The sequence below is a fragment of the Maylandia zebra genome, linkage group LG2 (genome assembly GCF_041146795.1).
Source record: "Maylandia zebra isolate NMK-2024a linkage group LG2, Mzebra_GT3a, whole genome shotgun sequence".
Lineage (NCBI taxonomy): Eukaryota > Metazoa > Chordata > Actinopteri > Cichliformes > Cichlidae > Maylandia > Maylandia zebra.
Genome location: NC_135168.1, coordinates 12,409,744 through 12,428,988, shown reverse-complemented (window position 1 = coordinate 12,428,988; position 19,245 = coordinate 12,409,744). Strand labels below are relative to the sequence as shown.

Sequence of the window (19,245 nt, the reverse complement as noted above, 5' to 3'; positions counted from 1 at the left end):
CCTGTGCCTGGCTGGCTTCCTCCTTTCTATTGGGCAAACGCCGACATTCGCCCCAGCGCGCTGCGTTCACAACACTTCAAAAAAAGTTGTTTTTTTAAGTTGCTGCCCAGCGGGACATTATACGTATATAGATTTATACACACGTCAGTGGGATTTAAAGTTATTTTTCCACAGAGAGAGATCTCATATTAACTCTCACAGTGATGCGTAGGCGGCGGGATAAAAGAAAAGTCATGAACTCAATGCAGCCCAATTTAGTCTGCAGTCACATAGCGACACCTGTTCATCGGCAACAACAGTCCCCGGTAACCCGGACTAATTATAGGGTCGCACCGTAATTTGTGGCTCCATGTTTTTATTTGCATCACTGCGTTTGCATTGCAGCAAACATGAACATTACATATATTTCAATATAATGTAAAAGCAGTCAAAACAACTAACATCAGAAACAGCTGATGTTAGTTGTTATATGTCACGGTGTCATTTCCGCTTCTTTCTCCTGTAACAACAGCCCGGCGCCGTGAGCAGTCGCCTTTTTTGCGCTCGCTATCCCTGCACTTTCTACCATCTGCAAACGCCACGGTGTTCGTGTCGTCATGAAAGACATGAACATCGAGCGTAAAAACAAAGGAGACTGTGTAGAATATTTAGCTGATGTAGAGTTTAGAAATGTGTTAACATAGAATGTAGAACTATTGTAGAGACACTGTTTGTAAAGTAATAAATGCCTCATTGTGTTGTGAAGTTAGGAGTAGATTTTTCATATTTTGTGTTAAAAAATAAAAATAAAGAGATTTGAGAAGATTGGAATTTTTTAACCATGCCTTTCTTGTAGAAAACCTAATGCGGCCCAGCCTCACCCAGACTCTGCCTGCAGCGGCCCCCAGCTAAATTGAGTTTGAGACCCCTGTCCTACACCATAAATCAGTAAGAGAGGCTACGACCTCTCTCATGGCCCCAAGTGGTGTGTGCATGCCAGAGCACTCTAGAAGGCACACAGTCTTTACAGACTACTAAGGATCAAACCTCTATCATCATGCAATCGATTATACAACTCTAAGCATATATGAGTAAATATTTCTAAGCATAAATGACAATCAACAATATAAACCTTACAGCTGGTTTTAATAACAGAATTCATTTGTTTCTCAAATGAGAAAGAGCTATCGAGAAACACTCCTAAATCTTTAGTTCTGAACTTTTCCAGTGGGCCAAGGTCAACATTATTAGATAATGCTAATTCTTTTCCCTTACATTATAACAATGTGAGGAGTTAATGCTAAGTATACTGCCATTAGCGGCTAATTCTAATTAGGGGTGAATAATTATTAGTAGCTAATGCTAATATTGTTTTCTCTTCCCTTTTAACAATGTGAACAACTAGTGCTAGGTAGGCTGATGCTAGCAGCTAATGCTAATTTGACATGAATTATCATTACATTAGTGAGGAGTTAATGCTAAGTAGGCTGCCATTAGTGGCTAAGTCTAAATTTAGATGAAAAAGCATTAGCAGCTAATGCTAATATTGTTTTCCCTTCCCTTTTAACAATGTGAGCAGCTAATGCTAATTTGATGTGAATTAGCATTATATTAGTGAGCAGTTAATGCTAAGTAGGCTGCCATTATTAACAAATGCTACTTTGACGTGAATTAGCATTATGTGCTAATACTAATACTGTTTTCCCTTACTTTTTAAACAATGTGAGCGGCTAATTCTAAGTACGCTCTTGTAAATAGCTAATTCTAATTTAGTGTGAATTAGCATTATTCAATAATGCTAACACTGTTTTCTCTTACTTATTAAAAATGATAGTAGCTAATACTAATACTCTTTTCCGTTGGGTAACAACGATGTGAGGAGTTAATGCTAAGTAGGCTGCTTTTAGAGGCTTATTCTAATTAGGGCTGAATAATTATTAATAGCTAATGCTAATACCGTTTTCTCTTTCCTTATAACAATATGAGCAGCTAATGCTAATTTGATATGAATTAGCATTATATTAGTGAGGATTTAATGCTAAGTAGGCTACCATTAGCAGCTAAAGCTAATTTGAGGTGAATAAGCATTAGTAGCTTATGCTAATACCCTTTTCTCTTGTGTTATAATGATGTGAGACGTTAATGCTAAATAGGCTTCCATGAGTGACTCCTTTCCCTTGCATTATAAAGATGTGAAGAGTTTATGCTAAGTAAGCTGCCATTAGCAGCTAATGCTAATACTGTTTTCCCTTTCTTTATACAACTTGAGCAGCTATTGTTAAGTAGGCCACTTTTCTCTGCTAAGGATTTGTGTGACCATGATGGAAACTCTGATAAGCTAATGCTGCTAAGCTAATGCTGTTCATGGGCCCTGTTAGAATCAATATTTCATTCTCATTCTGTTGTTTGAGAACAATAATAGAAAAATGTGCACTTCAGAACAAATTTACCGTATTTCACGACCATAAGGCGCACTTAAAAGTCTTAGATTTTCTTCAAAAAGTACGGCGCGCCCTATAGCGCAGTGCGCCCTTTGTGTTGTAAGGAGGACGCAGTAGAGAACACCATGAGAACGCTAAAGGGTGAAGTGTGTGCGTTGACTTTATTGCACATACCTGTATAAAAGAACAGGTATGTGCGTTATGCAGGACACCGTTGTTTTAACAACCCTGAAAATGGCAAAGAGACACGCTTACGAAGCACAGTTTAAACTGAAGGCCATCAGCTACGCGGAGGAACATGGAAATCGAGCAGCGGCGAGAGAATTTAAGGTTAATGAATCGATGGTTCGCAAGTAGAGGAAGCTGGAAAACAAGCTCCGACAGGTCAAGAATACGCAGCTGAGTTTCCGCGGACATAAGGCGATCATCGAGCAAAGAACGAGCGGGAGAAGCGTTTCGACGGTCACCATTCGGCTAAAAGCAGTTTCACTAGCTGAAGAGATGAACATTGAACATTTCCAAGGAGGTCCGTCTTGGTGCTTTCGTTTTATGAAACGGTGCCATTTTTCCATCCGGACCAGGACTACGGTAGTGCAGCAACTTCCAGCGGATTATAAGGAAAAGCTGGCCATCTTCCGCTCCTACTGCAGCAAACACATCGGCGACAAACACATCCAGCGATGGATGACCGATGGATGACCGATGGAGACCACAGTTTCACCAAGAGTGGAAGGCAGCGCCGGGCGAGTTACGCCACAATTTGCCAATGGATTGTAGATGCTTGGGCTAACATGGCTGCTGGCTCTGTTGTTCGAGCTTTCGCAAAAGCCGGCATCATTTCCGAGGAGCCGCACGGCACGGAAAGTGACTCTGACAGTGAAGAAAGTGAACCTGGCATGTTTGATGGAGATTTAGCGCAGCTGTTCAATTCAGACACAGAGGATGAGGACTTCGATGGGTTTGATTGATGATAAAAATGTGAGTACCAAACTTTGTTTTGCTCCTGCTTTATTTTTAAATACGCACACTTGTATGCTTGTGTGTTGTTGATGATGACGATTACTGGTAATAAAAATGTGAGTAAGGTACCGAACTCAGGTTTGCTCCCGCTTTATTTTTAAATACGCATACGGTACTTGTATGCGCCCTATGATCCAGTGCGCCTTATGTGTGTGTTAAATACAGTAATGGCACACATAACTGAGACTGCGCCTTTTAGCACAGTGCGTCTTATGGTCGTGAAAATACGGTATTGTGAATTCAGCTGTGAATGTACAGTTTGTCATTATTTAAGCTTCTATTTCCAAATGTTAGCTGACACTTTATTAGGTACACTGGTATCTATATCAGGTACACCTGTGACCTAAATGTTCCTGCAAACAGACTCCTTGTAGTGATGGGTCGTTCGCGAACGAAATGGCTCTTAGAGCCGGCTCTTTGACGTGAACGACGCGAGCCGGATCCTTATCGCGAGCCGTCACGTGGGTTGTTTTTTTTCCTCACCCTCTCTCTCTCGCACTTTTTTTCCGCTTCACTCTGCACTTGAGCCTTGTGCTTTAGATGGGCAGAGGGGGTAGGGACGGTAGTCATACGCAGTAGCACAGGAACAGAGCCAGAGGGAGAGAGAGAGAGAAAGAAAGCCAGGGACAACAACGTCACATTAGAAAGGTATAGTATTCATCCACAACGATTTTCAGTTGCAGATGATAAAGGATTGTTTTGTGTTTTGTGTCGTTTTCACTTTAAATTTGTAAAAGGAAAAAGCTGAAAATTTAAATACACTGAACAAAAATATAAACGCAACACTTTTGTTTTTGCTCCCATTCCCCATGGGATGGACGTAGAGACCTAAAATTCATTCCAGATACACAATATAACCATCCCTCCCAAACAGTGGTCACAAATCAGTCCAAATGTGTGGTAGTGGGCACATCTGCTATATTGAGATAATCCATCCCACCTCACAGGTGTGCCACATCAGGATGCTGATCTGACATCATGAGTAGTGCACAGGTGTACCTCAGACTGCCCACAACAAAAGGCCACCCTGGAATGTGCAGTTTTTTGCGCTATTGGGGGTCTGGGGACCCAGAACCGGTCAGTATATGGTGTGACCACCATTTGCCTCATGCAGTGCAACACATCGTCGCATGGAGTCTATCAGATTGTCAATTGTGGCCTGTGGAATGTTGGTCCACTCCACTTCAATGTCTGTGCGAGGTTGTTGGATATTCGTGGGAACTGGTACACGCTGTCGTATACGCCGGTCAAGCACATCCCGAACATGCTCAATGGGTGACATGTCCGGTGAGTATGCTGGCCATGCAAGAACTGGGACATTCTCAGCTGCCATCTGCCCTGAACAATGTGAACCATGATTCATCCGTGAAGCGCACACCTCTCCAACGTGCCAGACGCCATCGAATGTGAGCATTTGCCCACACAAGTCTGTTACGGCGACGAGCTGGAGTCAGGTCAAGACCCCGATGAGGACGACGGGCATGCAGTTGAGCGTCCCTGAGACGGTTTCTGACAGTTTGTGCAGAAATTGTTTGGTTGTGCAAACCAATTGTTCCAGCAGCTGTCTGGGTGGCTGGTCTCAGACGATCTTGGAGGTGAACCTGCTGGATGTGGAGGTCCTGGGCTGGTGTGGTTACACGAGGTCTGCGGTTGTGAGGCCGGTTGGATGTGCTGCCATATTCTCTGAAACGCCTGTGGAGACGGCTTATGGTTGAGAAATGAACATTCAATGCACGGGCGACAGATCTGGTTGACATTCCTGCTGTCAGCATGCCAGTTGCACGCTCCCTCATTGCTTGTGGCATCTGTGGCATTTTGCTGTGAGACAAAACTGCACATTCCAGGGTGGCCTTTTGTTGTGGGCAGTCTGAGGTACACCTGTGCACTACTCATGATGTCAGATCAGCATCCTGATGTGGCACACCTGTGAGGTGGGATGGATTATCTCAATATTGCAGATGTTCCCACTACCACACATTTGGACTGATTTGTGACCACTGTTTGGGAGGGATGGTTATATTGTGTATCTGGAATGAATTTTAGGTCTCTACGTCCATCCCATGAGGAATGGGAGCAGTAACAATAGTGTTGCGTTTATATTTTTGTTGAGTGTAGTTAAAAGTTGAAATGTGAATAGTTTATTTTTGTATTATATGATTTATTTATGATTGTGGGGATAGGTTAATTGGAAAATCCAAATTGTCACTAGGTTTGAATGTGTGAGTGAATGTGAGTGCGAATGGTTGTCTGTCCCTTTGTGTTGGATGGATGATTTATTTATTACATTTTATGTGGAGTGAATAAATAAAAGTATATTTACGGTGGCCCCTAGAGACGAAGCACATATAAACTTCAAATCACGTACGAACTCTGAAGCATGTACAAACTCCAAAACACGTAAAAACACTTACAAACGCCAAAACACGTAAAAACACGTAAAAACACCTAAAAACACGTAAAAACTCAGAAGCACGTACAAAAGACAACAGAAGTGCTCCAAGATGCTGGGCGCAGTGTTGAGCTTTTGTCATCTTGTGGCTACACAAGCCAGCAAGTACCAACGACCGGATTTGGTGTGTGGTAGTAACAGGTAAATGAAAATTTTTTTGAATTATTTGACTATATATATGAGTGCCTGTGTATAAATACACAAACAATACACACATGCTTTCAATTGTGTAATTTAAGTGATCTAGTAGCTCTGCTTTGGAAGTTCAGTTCATGCTAGAAATGTGTTTTAGAGTTCGTACGTGTTTTGTCTCTAGGTGCCACCGCATATATTTATATATAAACATATATAAATAAAACCACCTTTTTTACGTTAGTAATTCCTTTTGTGCATATTTTTATATTATTGTTAATAATAAATTAATTAAAGCAACAAAACAATCTGAAGAGCCGGTTCGGAGCCGAAAGAGCCGGCTCTTTTTAGTGAGCCGAAACGAAAGAGTCTTGGAGACCCCCTACATAAATATCCATGAACTATCCAGCTAGACTAGTGTGTCTGTCCCTGAAAATATTCATGCATGTGTGATTGTTCATGTCTCATCTGCAGGAAACAAACAGGAAGTGAGTGAAAGACACAGGAAATGTTTCCAGCTCTTCCTCCTCTATCAGATTTTCTCTCCATACCTGAGAGTGTCCAGTCTCCAGCCTGGATTCTTCAGTCCAGCCGACAGCAGCTTTATTCCTGAGGGACCTGGATGATTGTAGCTCAGGTCCAGCTCTCTCAGATAGGAGGGGTTGGAGCTCAGAGCTGAGGCCAGAGAAGTACAGCCTTCCTCTGTGATCAGACAGCCTGACAGACTGCAGACACACAAAACAACAATCTATCTGTCAACAGTTGTTTTCTCTTTGTCACAATAACATCTATCCATCCATTGTAACTTTATTTATAAGTGACAATACCCAACAGACAACAACAGTCATCTGAAGCTGTTTAACAGTGTAAGGTAACCGCCTCCACTGTGAGCAGCACTTGGTGATGGTGGGAAGAAGAACTCCCTTTGACACAAAGATCCTCCCAGTGAAAACAGGCTCCAGGAGGAGCATCTACCATGACTGGTTGCAGGGTGAGGGGAAAGAGAAGAGATGAGCTCAGAGAGACAAGAACAAAACAGAGAGACAAAAGTTAAGGACACGTAGTAGTGACATATAAAAGCATCAGGGGTGAAAAGAGGGGAGAAGAAAGCAGAGCATCATGGGAAGTCCACCAACAGCCTGAGCCTATAGCAGCATAACTAAGGGATGGTTCAGGGTCACCTGATCCAGCTCGAACTATAAGCTTTATCTAAAAGGAAAGTTTGAAGCTGATCTTCAAAGTAGAGAGGGCGTCTGTCTCCCGAACTCAAACTGGGAGCTGCTTCCACACCCAGTCCAACATAGCCAGGCTTTCTTTGCTGCTTTGACAAAACCTCAAATCCCAGTCAGAGATGATGAGCATCATCACAGTGATGATCATTTCTCTGTAACCCAGGCTTTCTGCTTCAGGATCTGTGCACGCTCACAGGACAAGGAGACCTTTAAACATCATTTCACTAAATGGATGGACTGAGCTCAGCCTACAGATGAACTGGTGCCAGAGATCATAAAGAACATCAAACAGTCAAATTCAACACTTTTAATGGAAATATGAGATTAATGCTGCAGACAATCATGAAGCTGCTGAATTCATGAACATCAAGAATGCAGCGAGTGGTAAAATAAAGATTTGACCTCAGTGTGCTCAGTGTTCCTGTCTATTCCTAACATATTCCTAACATGATAGCTGCACTTTAGAGCTCTAAAACTGGAACTGACACATGTTTAAACTCTACATGTTACTCAGTACATTCAGTTCTGACACTCGCCCACAGTCCAACAAAGGAAACATGGAGATCACATCAGTTTGTCACCAAAGTCTAATTATTAGGGCAACTTAACCTGCCTTATTATTAATCTGCTAATTCTGTCAGTTGATGAAAGAAAAATGCTTGATCTCACCTGAGAGTTTCCAGTGTACAGTGTGGACTCTTCAGTCCTTCAGACAGAAGCTTCACGCCTGAATCCTTCAGGTTAATGTTACTCAGGTCCAGCTGTCTCAGATTAGAGGTCTGAGAGCTGAGACCTGAGGCCAGAGCTTCACAGCTTCTCTCTGACAGGTCACAGTGACTCAGTCTGAAAAATAACAGATAAACAATTACAAAAATAAAACACTTCACAGAATGTGTCAAACTTCTTTATTTTGTATTTGTTTTAGTAGAATTGATGATTATCACTTAGATAACAACCACAGGCCAGGTATAAATTGCACTTTGGTGACAGTTACACCCAGAAATATTTCAGAAACGTGGACAATTTGTGCTCCATTGTATTCAGTATTGAACAAACTGAGTACCGATGACCACTTAATATTTTTGATATTTTATTTGAGTTGTTCCACCTGATCTGTGTTAACTAGAATAAACATTTAAAAGCTAAAGCTATGATCACATATGTACTTACAGAGCTTTGTTGGAGGCTTTGACCACTGGCAGCAGCCTCAGTAGAGCCTTTTTAAACGCTCATGTTCTCACTTAGATCATTTATTTCTACTTACATTTCATTCTGGGAAAAATGGGGATTACTTTGGAAACAGGAAGTATTTTCCCCAAAAATCAGCTCTGGATTAGTAAATCATTCAAACATCTTCTCAGTCAGAAGAAGCTGTCTTGTTATGAGGGAGAGAAGAAAAAGATCGAGACACAGAAACTTGTTGAAAGAGAGATAAAGCAGCTAAAATCAGGTGTAAAAGTAAAGCAGAGGATGAGCTGAATAAAGGACACTCAAGGCTGGCTTGGAAAGGAATGAAGTCCATGGTGGGGATGCAGGACAAGGAGCAAAGATGAATGTGATGCTGAATCAGCAGAAGACTTGGACTCATTTGATTCCAGCTTTGATCTCATTGATTTCAATGAAGAGCTTTGTGATTGTAGCAAAGGGCTGGTAGCTCTGAGAGTCCCACTGATGAGGTGTTTGTGAAGATTCGCAGTCATCTAAAGAGCTTAGAAAAGTCTAAGTTTTTTGAAGACGTTTTGCCTTTCACCTCTCATCCAAGAAGCTTCTTTATTTCTAGGGTCAAATGGTGGAGAGTCCCAGATTAGCCTGTGTACAAACAGACTTCAGCCATATGAGAGTGAGTGTGAGTGAATGAGAGCACACACAGGACACTCTGATCTCTGAATGTGTGTGAAGCAGTGAAAAAGAGGATTGTACTGGATATACTGTGACTGACAAACAGAGTTTAAAGAGAAAGGTGTTTGGATTAAAATGGATTATGCTAAAGTGAACGTGCTAATGAAATCTGAACTGACTGAAATGTGAAGTGAAGATAATTCAGATGTAAAAGAGAGAAACTGATAATAAGGTGGGGCTGGAGATCAGTGAAGGGCATGTAAACACCTGATTGGCTGAGTAGATATCAGATCGACAGTTTCACAGTTTTCCCTGTGGATTATAACTTTAAGAAGATGTGACATTCATCAAGGAATCCTGCTCTCCAGATTATTTCCATGAACACTGAGCTGGATCACATCTACAGTGCTGGAAGTGCCCGTCTCACCACCAACCTCTCTGTGCACATTCACTTTTCAACCCTTTGTGAGACACTAAAGGTGTAAATCTGAGTATTTATCTATGTTAGTGCGAACACCTCTAATAGGTTGGTTTAGTCTTTCCAAGTCATATCTTCCCTTAGATCTGCGGTCCAGGCTCCTAAAATCATCCTAGTTTAACAAGCACTACAATCTAGAGGAGAGCTGCACTAAGAGGTGTGACTGATGAGATCTGACCTGCAAGGATACTCATGTTTATGTATCAGGACAAGCAGGGAAGACCTGGACATCAACTCTGTCAGGCTGCCTGAGTCCTCTCACCCACATCAGCTCAGAACTCTGCATTATCTACTGAGTCAGACTCAGAGGATCAGAAGTTCTACAAAGAGTAGAACCAGACTTCCTGTATAGAGGTGTGTGGGCCTACTGATCCACAGTGTCAGCACAACTTTCACATCATATTCATCTCAGCACAACTAAAACATGCGACTGACCTCAGAGTTTCAAATCGACATCGTGGATTCTCCAGAAGAACACACAGCTGCTTCACTCCTGAATCCTGCAGGTTGTTGTAGGTTCCACTCAGGTCCAGCACTCTGGGATACGAGGGGTTGGACTTCAGCGCTGCTGCCAGATAATCACAGCTGATCTCTGACAAACCACAGTCCTTCAATCTGAATAAAAAATGAAAGATGTAAGTTTATTAGACAAAGTGTGAGCTTGAAATCATTCAGTGTTTCATCATCTGTTCAGAGCTGAAGAAGGTTCAGAATGTAGAAGTTTAGAAAATGGAAACTCCAAACAGCCGAAGCCAACAGGAAGCAGCTTCAAACAAACAAGAGAAAAAACTCTGAATGTTTCACATTAAAGTCGTACATTTATCATAAAAACAGGAAAAAGACTTGAAAAAGTCGTGTTTTTCCTTCCAGGAACCACAAGGCTTCACTTTTAAAGGTGAAGTGTGAAAGAAATGGACATATTTGAAGTCCAACACCTTTTTCCAGTCACATTATTAAAGCAGACAAACTACAAGCTCATTTTCATTCCAACAAGTCATCTTCTGACCTGGACTAATGTAACAGTGTTTATGTGGTATTATTCCACTTGCCACAAATATCAGTGTAATGGGGAAACAGCGCCCCCCCCCCTCTCGGTGTGGCTGGTTAGGTGAGGCTGGCTGCAGTAATCGCTGCCAGTCTGCCGTAGCCATACGAGAGATGAGTTGAATTGTTCCGCACACGATATAGCCAAGTAGTACAGACACATAAAACATGTTTGATTAGCTGATGAGTACCGAGTGTAATAAGTGCTCAGTGGACACATGTCCAACACCAGTTTTATGTACTTCTCATTTGTTTATTAATGTGTGAAACTGTATGCTAAAGCGGAATGCTAATGAGATGCTCTGCCGTAGTGTGCTGTGCGGAGTGGTGTGTGGCGAGCCTGTGCACTGATACAACACCGTTGTTTCCATTCAGGTACATCACTTGTTGTTGCTGTTATTTTATTGTATACTAAAAATTGTAATATGGCTGCAGTAATCGCGGCCAGTCTGCCGTAGCCATACGAGAGTGTGCTGTGCGGAGTGGTGTGTGGCGAGCCATTTGCACTGATACAACACCGTTGTTTCCATTCAGGGTAATAAAGTGGCAACGATCGATCAGAGACTCCTTGTCTTCTTAAACACTACACAACGCAGAGTCGAGGAGTCTGTTTGGGCCGAACTGTTGCAGCGGGATGAAGCAGAAACCGGTTACACTAACAACACTGGTCTCTATGTGCAGCTGGCTGTGAGACCAGTGCTCAGGGAGCGTCTACAAAGTGCAACACTGAAAGAACATCACACACTCATTTGCTTCCAGCACTTTCACACAAACATCTACTGTCATTATTGTCACCAAACTCTGTGGATCCTTTATTGCAAATTCAAATGGGATCAAATGGTCAGACAAAAGAGGGTTATGAGGAAATATGATGAAATGTTGTGTATTAGCAGCAAGTTATTGAATCATTTTCCTCAGAAACCAAACAAAATGATTGACAAACATGTTTTTACAAACTCAGTGTTGGACTTGGATCAGCAGGATAAGCTAATGTTTAAAGGCATTTGAGTCTCGCTGTATGAGAGTCCAGTTATTACTCAATATTTATGGATGATGTTCTTTCAGTGTTGCACTTTGTAGACGCTCCCTGAGCCTAACAGCCAGCTGCACATGGACCAGCTGACATTACCCAGCATTAGAGGCGGGTGTAAAAAAATGGATTTTCCTATTTAAATGGTTTTAATTTGAATAAAGCGATGTTGATTCATTCAATCCTGAATCGATTTTTAATATAAATGTATTTTGCCAGAATCTCAGGTTAAAGCTCCCAAAAGTATTTCAACAACAAGCAAACAGATAAAACAGTAAATGAGAGCAGCTAAACACACAAAGATGGAAACACAGAGCGTGGATCGTTCACTCGACGGCACGTACACGGACACGCCGTCGGGGCTGAAAGTGGACAGCTCACAGATCCTGAAGCTGCAGGTTTCATCTGTCTCCAACCAAAACTGACTGAACCAGCAGCAGAAGAAGATCCAAACTACGCTTTACGTTTGATGAACATCGTCATGAATTCTCTCTGACTTTGACGTTTACTTCCTGCACAGCTCTCTCTCTCTCAGTGTACTTCAAGAACAGTTTGCCTTCAAAAATCTGTTTCCTGCATTACTCACTGCTTATTACGCACCAGTCTGCTGTTGTGTTCACTGCTGTCGGCCTCCCAAAACAAAGCCTCATTTCTGCTGTTCAATACTGAAGAAATTTAAACCTTTTAAAATGATGACAGATTACAAACTCTCAGCTGTGTCTGTAATCAAACCTCTGTAACTTTGCTTCACTTCAGCAGCATCAGCTCATGTTCACATGTTGCTTCATGGTTTGCTTCAGTTTTTGATGGACTGCAGAATATTTTGAAGGTTATCTGCTATAAAAAGCCAGAAGAGGAAAATCTGCTTCATGTGTTTCTGTTTGATCCTCAGTGACTTTGACACAAAGGCCTCTGCTGTGATGATCACACCTCTGATCAAGTCTCACAGTGTCAGCTTTGTTTTTATACATATGGATATGTGCTGATAAATAATCAGAATTATAATATTTCCCACTGTCTGCTGTGTGCCGTGACCTTTGACCTGCTAAAGACAGTCAGCTGTGGATTATTCATTGTTGTGTCTGATACTTAGAACTGTGAGGAAGAAGCTACACAGTTAATCAGGGTCCCCTCTCTCTGAATCAGGAAAGGTGTGGACCGCGGGCCATACGTTGAGCATCACTGTTTGAAATGCAAACATTGTTCTGCTGCAGTCAATGGACTAAACCAGAGAAGAAGAAAACAGACTTTACCATGAAGATCCTCAGTGTGGATCAGTATAATATCAGCCTGATGTCTGCAGTTTAGTGTCAGCACAACTTTCACATCATATATTAAACACGGGGGCCCCGCAGGGATGCGTGCTGAGCCCCCTCCTCTTCACTCTGCTGACCCATGACTGCACTCCATCACACAGCTCCAACCTCTTCATCAAGTTTGCGGACGACACAACGGTGGTGGGTCTCATTAGCAACAGGGATGAGACCGACTACAGAAGTGAGGTGAGACGCCTGGCCACGTGGTGTGCTGACAACAATCTCTCTCTGAATGTGGAGAAGACGAAGGAGATTGTTGTGGACTTCAGGAGAATGCACACCCAACATGCTCCTCTGACCATTGACGGAGCGTCTGTGGAGAGAGTGAGCAGCACCAAGTTCTTGGGTGTGCACATCACAGAGGATCTCTCCTGGACGTACAACACCACAGCACTGGCCAAGAAATCACAGCAGCGTCTCTTCTTTCTCCGCAAACTAAGAAGAGCAGGAGCACCAGCCCCCATCATGCACACTTTCTACAGAGGCACCATCGAGAGCATCCTGTCGAGCTGCATCACTGTGTGGTTTGGAGCCTGCAATGCGTCCTGTCATAGAACCCTCCAACGCATAGTGAGAGCTGCAGAGAGGATCATTGGTGTCTCTCTCCCCTCCCTCCAGGACATTTACAGCACCCGTCTCACTACAAAAGCCCTTTGCATAGCGGCTGGTCCCACGCACCCAATGCAAAGCTTCTTCAAGCTGCTGCCGTCAGGGAGGAGACTGCGGAGTCTCCAGGCCAGGACCAGCAGACTGAAGGACAGCTTCATCCATCAGGCTGTCAGGAAGCTTAACTCCCTCCCGATTCTGCCCCCTCTCCCCCACGGTCTCACTGAACTCTGTCACATACACACACACACACACACACACACACACACACACACACACACACACACACACACACACACTCTCTCTGACTCACTCACTGGCCTGCACCAGTTACCAGTCACTTTGTGGAGCATTGGACTGCCATTACCTCATAAGACTTTGTTGTTACACTTTCTCTTACCGTACACTACTAAATCTCCATTTGCACTATTTGCCTATTTGCACTACTCTGCCTGGTTTGCACTCAATGTCATTTACCCATTATATTGTATATTGTATAGCTTTCGTGTTATATGTAAAATTGTATTGTATTTATTTAAATTTTTACTTTTTAATTATTTTACTTGCATTTTTAATCACTCTCTTATATTTAAATGTTCATTTGCTATTTTATCTAGGGATTGAGAGTAACGAAGTTTCTATTCTCTGTATGTCCTGTACATGTGGCAGAATTGACAATAAAGTTGACTTTGACTTTGACTATTGTAAGACATGATTTGTTTTTGAAATTTGTGTAATGTGCCTCAATGTTATTGATATTATTATTATTATTATTGATTGTCAGACTTCCTGTATAGAGGTGTGTGGGCCTACTGATCCACAGTGTCAGCACAACTTTCACATCATATTCATCTTAGCACAACTAAAACATGCTGACTGACCTCAGAGTTTCAAGTTCACATCCTGGACTCTCCAGGAAACCACACAGATGCTTCACTCCTGAATCCTGCAGCTTGTTGTTCTTGCTCAGGTCCAGCTCTCTCAGATGGGAGGGGTTGGACTTCAGTGCTGCTGCCAGATAATCACAGCTGATCTTTGACAAATCACAGTCCTTCAATCTGAATAAAGAATGAAAGATGTACGTTTATTAGACAAAGTGTGAGCTTGAAATCATTCAGTGTTTCATCATCTGTTCAGAGCTGAAGAAGGTTCAGAATGTAGAAGTTTAGAAAATGGAAACTCCAAACAGCTGAAGCCAACAGGAAGCAGCTTCAAACAAACACAACAAGAGAAAAAACTCTGAATGTTTCACATTAAAGTCGTACATTTCTCATAAAAACAGGACAAAGACTTGAAAAAGTCGTGTTTTTCCTTCCAGGAACCACAAGGCTTCACTTTTAAAGGTGAAGTGTGAAAGAAATGGACATATTTGAAGTCCAACACCTTTTTTCCAGTCACATTATTAAAGCAGACAAACTACAAGCTCATTTTCATTCCAACAAGTCATCTTCTGACCCTTTATTGTTATCGTTATTATTCAATATTTATGGAGGATGTTTTTAAATTAGGCTCAAATATGTGACAGACATTTCATCCCATGTCAGTTTGGCCTCATCCTGGGCCGGATTATCCAGCACACACTCTGACCACAGGCCCAGGGGCCACGCACAGCTGGGCTCCATCCAAGAGACAGGAAACAAACCAACACAATAATAAAAAGCACCATGTGATCTTCTTACATCTTCAAGACAAACATAGTAAAAACATGAGCACATTTGTTTCCTGATAAAATGATGTGACAGGTAGACGTAAAGTAAAGTGGTGGTGTTACAGCCTTTCTCCCCTCTGCTGCCGAGGCTGTTAGTCTCTCCCAAACTCAGCTACAGGACTTCCAAATGAATGAAAGCAGCAGAAGTGGCTTTACACATGAAACCACAGTGACAGACAGTAATTAAGAATCTCCTAAGTAGAGCTGGGCGATATGAGATTTTTTCATATCACGACATGTTTTTTTCATTTCAGGCGATAACGATATCTATCACGATATAAGCCAAATAACTATATTTGTAAGATTTAAATGTGCCGTTGCTCACAAGTAAAATGTGAAATAATCAGCAGCTTGTTTTTATTTAAATATTTATTTCCCATAATAAGTTCAACAGGGTAGATGTACTTAAGGAACATGAGACTTTTTCAGATAAATAAAGGCAAATATTGCAAACTACACAAAAGGCAGCCGCTAAAGCGTTTAAGTTTCAAAATAGAACAAACGAAACAGACTAAATTGTCAATTCCACTTAGAAACAAAATATTAATTCTAAAAATAAATCTTAGTTTGTTTTACAGAAGAACAGACAAAACTGACTAACTTTTGTCAATATCAAATAAACTGAGAACTAAAAGGAAATTCTCAATCTCTCCTTGTTGTATAGCTGAGCTTTTCAAACAGTTTTAACAGTTACTTTAGTCTGACAAAAGCCGAATGACGAATTAGCGCTTCCAGTCAGAGACTGAGGCTACGTCCACACGTACACGGGTATTTTTGAAAACGGAGATTTTCCGTTTTCGTTTTAAAAAATAATCCCGTCCACACATAAAGGCAGAAATGAAGGAAAACGCTGCTATGAACATGCCAAAGCAGCAGGTGGAGCTAGATTCCTAACCGTGCAGAAATGTTGGCCAATCAGAAGTCTAGAAGCCTCGGTGGGAAAAAGTAAACAAAGCTGGGGCATAGAAGCAGAACCGAGTCGTATGTGTGGACGGACAGTAACTGTGTGTATATGTAAGCATTTAAACACTGCAGAGAGTAGAATTAACAGTATTGTAGAAATTCATTTCACCGAAACAATAACGTGGCGCACAGTGTGACGCATGCACCAGTTTATTGTATTTCCAGACTTGCTTTCGGCACATTTACAGTGCACGCTACGCTGTTTTTGTCAGACTTGAAATAGCCGAAATACCTTCACACTACGGAACTTCTATGGCTCTTCCGTTCGACAATCTCTCCGGCATTGGAACCATCATCTGGTTTTTCTACGGTCACGCTCGGTTGATTTTTCTAGTCGGCAAACTCATTTCCTCCATTACGCGCTGGCTCCATTACCCGCTGGCTGCTTCCCAAACAAACACACGTGCGGCTTGGCACTTGTGCTGTACGTAACAAGTCACGTGATGTGACGCTGCGGCTTTGATTGGTTCGGCTCTGCGCTACTTAATTTGGATTGGCTGACCTTTTTTTTTTTTAAGAGGACAAGAGCGGCGAGGTCTATCGCGATAGCTTAATTTCTCTATCGAGTAAAAGTTATATCGCGATACATATCGTTATTGTTCTATCGCCCAGCTCTACTCCTAAGCAATCCAAAGATAAGAAAAGTTCACCTGCCAATTCTATAAAGCTTGGTTGTTTGTACAATAATATCATTTAATGATATGTTTGGATCCTGACCTGAGAGTTTCCAGTGTACAATGTGGACTCTGCAGTGCAGCAGACAGAAGCTTCACCCCTGAATCCCGCAGGTCATTGTTACTCAGGTCCAGCTCTTTCAGACTAGAGGACTGGGAGCTGAGAACTGAGGACAGAGCATCACAGCTTCTCTCTGAGAGGTTACAGCCACTCAGTCTGGAAGGAAACAAACAAACAAATTAATTAAATCAGTCAAATGAAACATTTTTTTAACGCCAGCATGCAATACAATTATTGGTTAACTAAATAGCTTCATTAAAACACAACTCTTCTTCTATAGCAGCACTTACTCCTTGTAAGCTCCACCTGCTCCACCTTCTGAGTCAGTTGTTCACACCAAAGAAAACCACCATCATCTCATGCGGCTAACATACCGGCGCCAGCTGTGGTCTCAAGGCTGGAGCTGAACATAACAAATCTCACCCTGATAACAGACGGTGTTTAGACTAGGGCTGGGCCATATTATACCGTTCACGGTAATACCGGTATAATGTTAGGCAACGATAGGAAAATGAAATATCGCGATAGAATGGGAGTAAAACGCGCATGCGCAGTGCCTTTGTTTTCATACGCACATGGCCGATTGTTGAGTGAAACAGATGAACCAGAATTGGTTTGTAAAAATGGTGCAACTTCCGTGATGTGGAACTGGTTTGGTGTTTGTCCGTCAGATACACAACAAAGCACATTTTTTTTGCAGAACATGCAAGCGGCCGTTGTTATTGTCGTATTTGTCGGACTAAGATGCTCTTAAATCTGGGAGTAATCTGGGTCCTAAACTCCGTATGCTTCAGGTCAAACAACACTGCAGCATCACTTAGAGTTAAAAACTGTCTAAATTCTTTCATCTTTAATAAAACGATCAGCATTGCTGCTTTACCAGGTGTAACTATAAAGTTTAACTTCCAGGCATCCATGAAAACAAAAGTTATTACATTTAACGGAGTTAGAAGTTAGCAGGAAGCTAGCGGAAGTTAGCTCGCTAGTTTCGCTAGTTACCTAAGCATGATATTGCATGTTCTGACTGAGAGATTTCTGAAAAAAATCAAACGTACAGCTCTGCTATCACTTCCAACATAAATGAAGACAGGAAACTAAACAGCAGTGACGTTTGTAGGGTTACTGAAGTTGGGCTAGCTGGTATATAATGATGTGCTACGTGATCGCTAGCGACACAGCTATGTTAGCATAACATAAACAGTGAAGCTGGAGGACGAACACTAACACTTTTCCACTTATAAAAGTTAACGTGAAGGTTCTTCATGGTTAGAGACAAATGCAATCGCATGGCAGGATGCTGTAAACGGACCAAACTTCAGTCAGGAGAACAACTGAGATAATCCATCCACAATACGAGGTTAGTCATTAATATACTGCAACAACATGGGAACAGAGCAGCTGCCAGAGAATTCAACATTAATGAATCAATGGTACAGAAGTGGAGGAAGCAAGAAGAATGAGTTTAATAAAGTTTGATTTATCTGACTGCTTTGTTTCGCTTAATGTGCCTTATAATCCCGTGCACCTTATGGTCCGAAAAATGCGTACTGCACACTGCAGTTTAATGTTGCAAAGCACCTCTTTTTAACTTCAGTGGATATTATACATGGTTATGCTCAGGATATGTCAGCCCATTTCTACTGGAAATGCCTTTTGGTTAAACTTTCAGCAAGGAATTTGCATTTGCACTGTTACATTTTTATAAAGCTTTAATGTACATAAAAACCAGCTTCTTGTTTAAGTGAAAATAAATGGAAGGTTGTCTTTTTGCGCTAGTAATGTTGTGGAGTTGTATTTTGTCTCGCATCAATTATATCGTCGGTTATATCGTTATCGCAAATTTTCAAATATATATCGTGATAAATATTTTTGGCCATATCGCCCTGCTCTAGTTTAGACTGTTCCTTCCCATCCTAAGCATGCTTATCCCCTCCCGGTGCAGACGGTGGGTCGAGGGGACCAGCGCAAATGCTGCAGGCCCGGATGCGCTGTCTACACCGGCTGTCTCTCACCTTTTACCCATCCCTGCTGCTTGTCATGTGTTTCTATGGCGCATTAAGAGTTTTCATGTGCTCTGCGCTAAGGTCATTTTTTTCTGTTCTCAAACTGATCTCCCTGTTGGAGCTCAGTCTGGGAGGAGTTCTTTTTTCTCCTCATCTTTCCTGATGTTGTGCATTTTCTGCAGTTCGGTTCCGAGTCGCTGCTCTAGCGGCTGACCGGCCAGCTACCTAGCCTGACCCGACTCCCCAATGTGATGTTTGTGTATTGTATGT

At 42.1% G+C, this 19,245-nt stretch overlaps 1 protein-coding gene and 1 long non-coding RNA gene across 2 annotated transcripts in view; both read right to left on the bottom strand.

The window, feature by feature from the left end:
- Positions 1-19,245, bottom strand: part of LOC143420816 (uncharacterized) — an 85,585-nt gene that overhangs the window by 59,004 nt on the left and 7,336 nt on the right. The gene's annotated exons all lie outside the window — the stretch shown is intronic.
- On the bottom strand, positions 7,868-18,995 carry LOC143413261 (ribonuclease inhibitor-like). The gene is made up of 5 exons (XM_076876040.1): positions 18,985-18,995; positions 16,955-17,128; positions 14,448-14,624; positions 10,006-10,185; positions 7,868-8,096 (listed from the first exon to the last, which is right to left on the bottom strand). Exons 1-5 carry the CDS (start codon positions 18,993-18,995, stop codon positions 7,919-7,921), a joined length of 720 nt encoding a protein of 239 aa, XP_076732155.1. The 3' UTR covers positions 7,868-7,918.

What these genes read in the sequence shown, in the direction of transcription:
- LOC143413261 (XM_076876040.1), bottom strand. An exon ending in TGTACACTGGAAACTCTCAG is followed by an intron (nt 14,625 to 16,954) that starts GTCAGGATCCAA and finishes TTCTTTATTCAG; the next exon opens with ATTGAAGGACTGTGATTTGT. An exon ending in TGTGAACTTGAAACTCTGAG is followed by an intron (nt 10,186 to 14,447) that starts GTCAGTCAGCAT and finishes TTTTTTATTCAG; the next exon opens with ATTGAAGGACTGTGGTTTGT.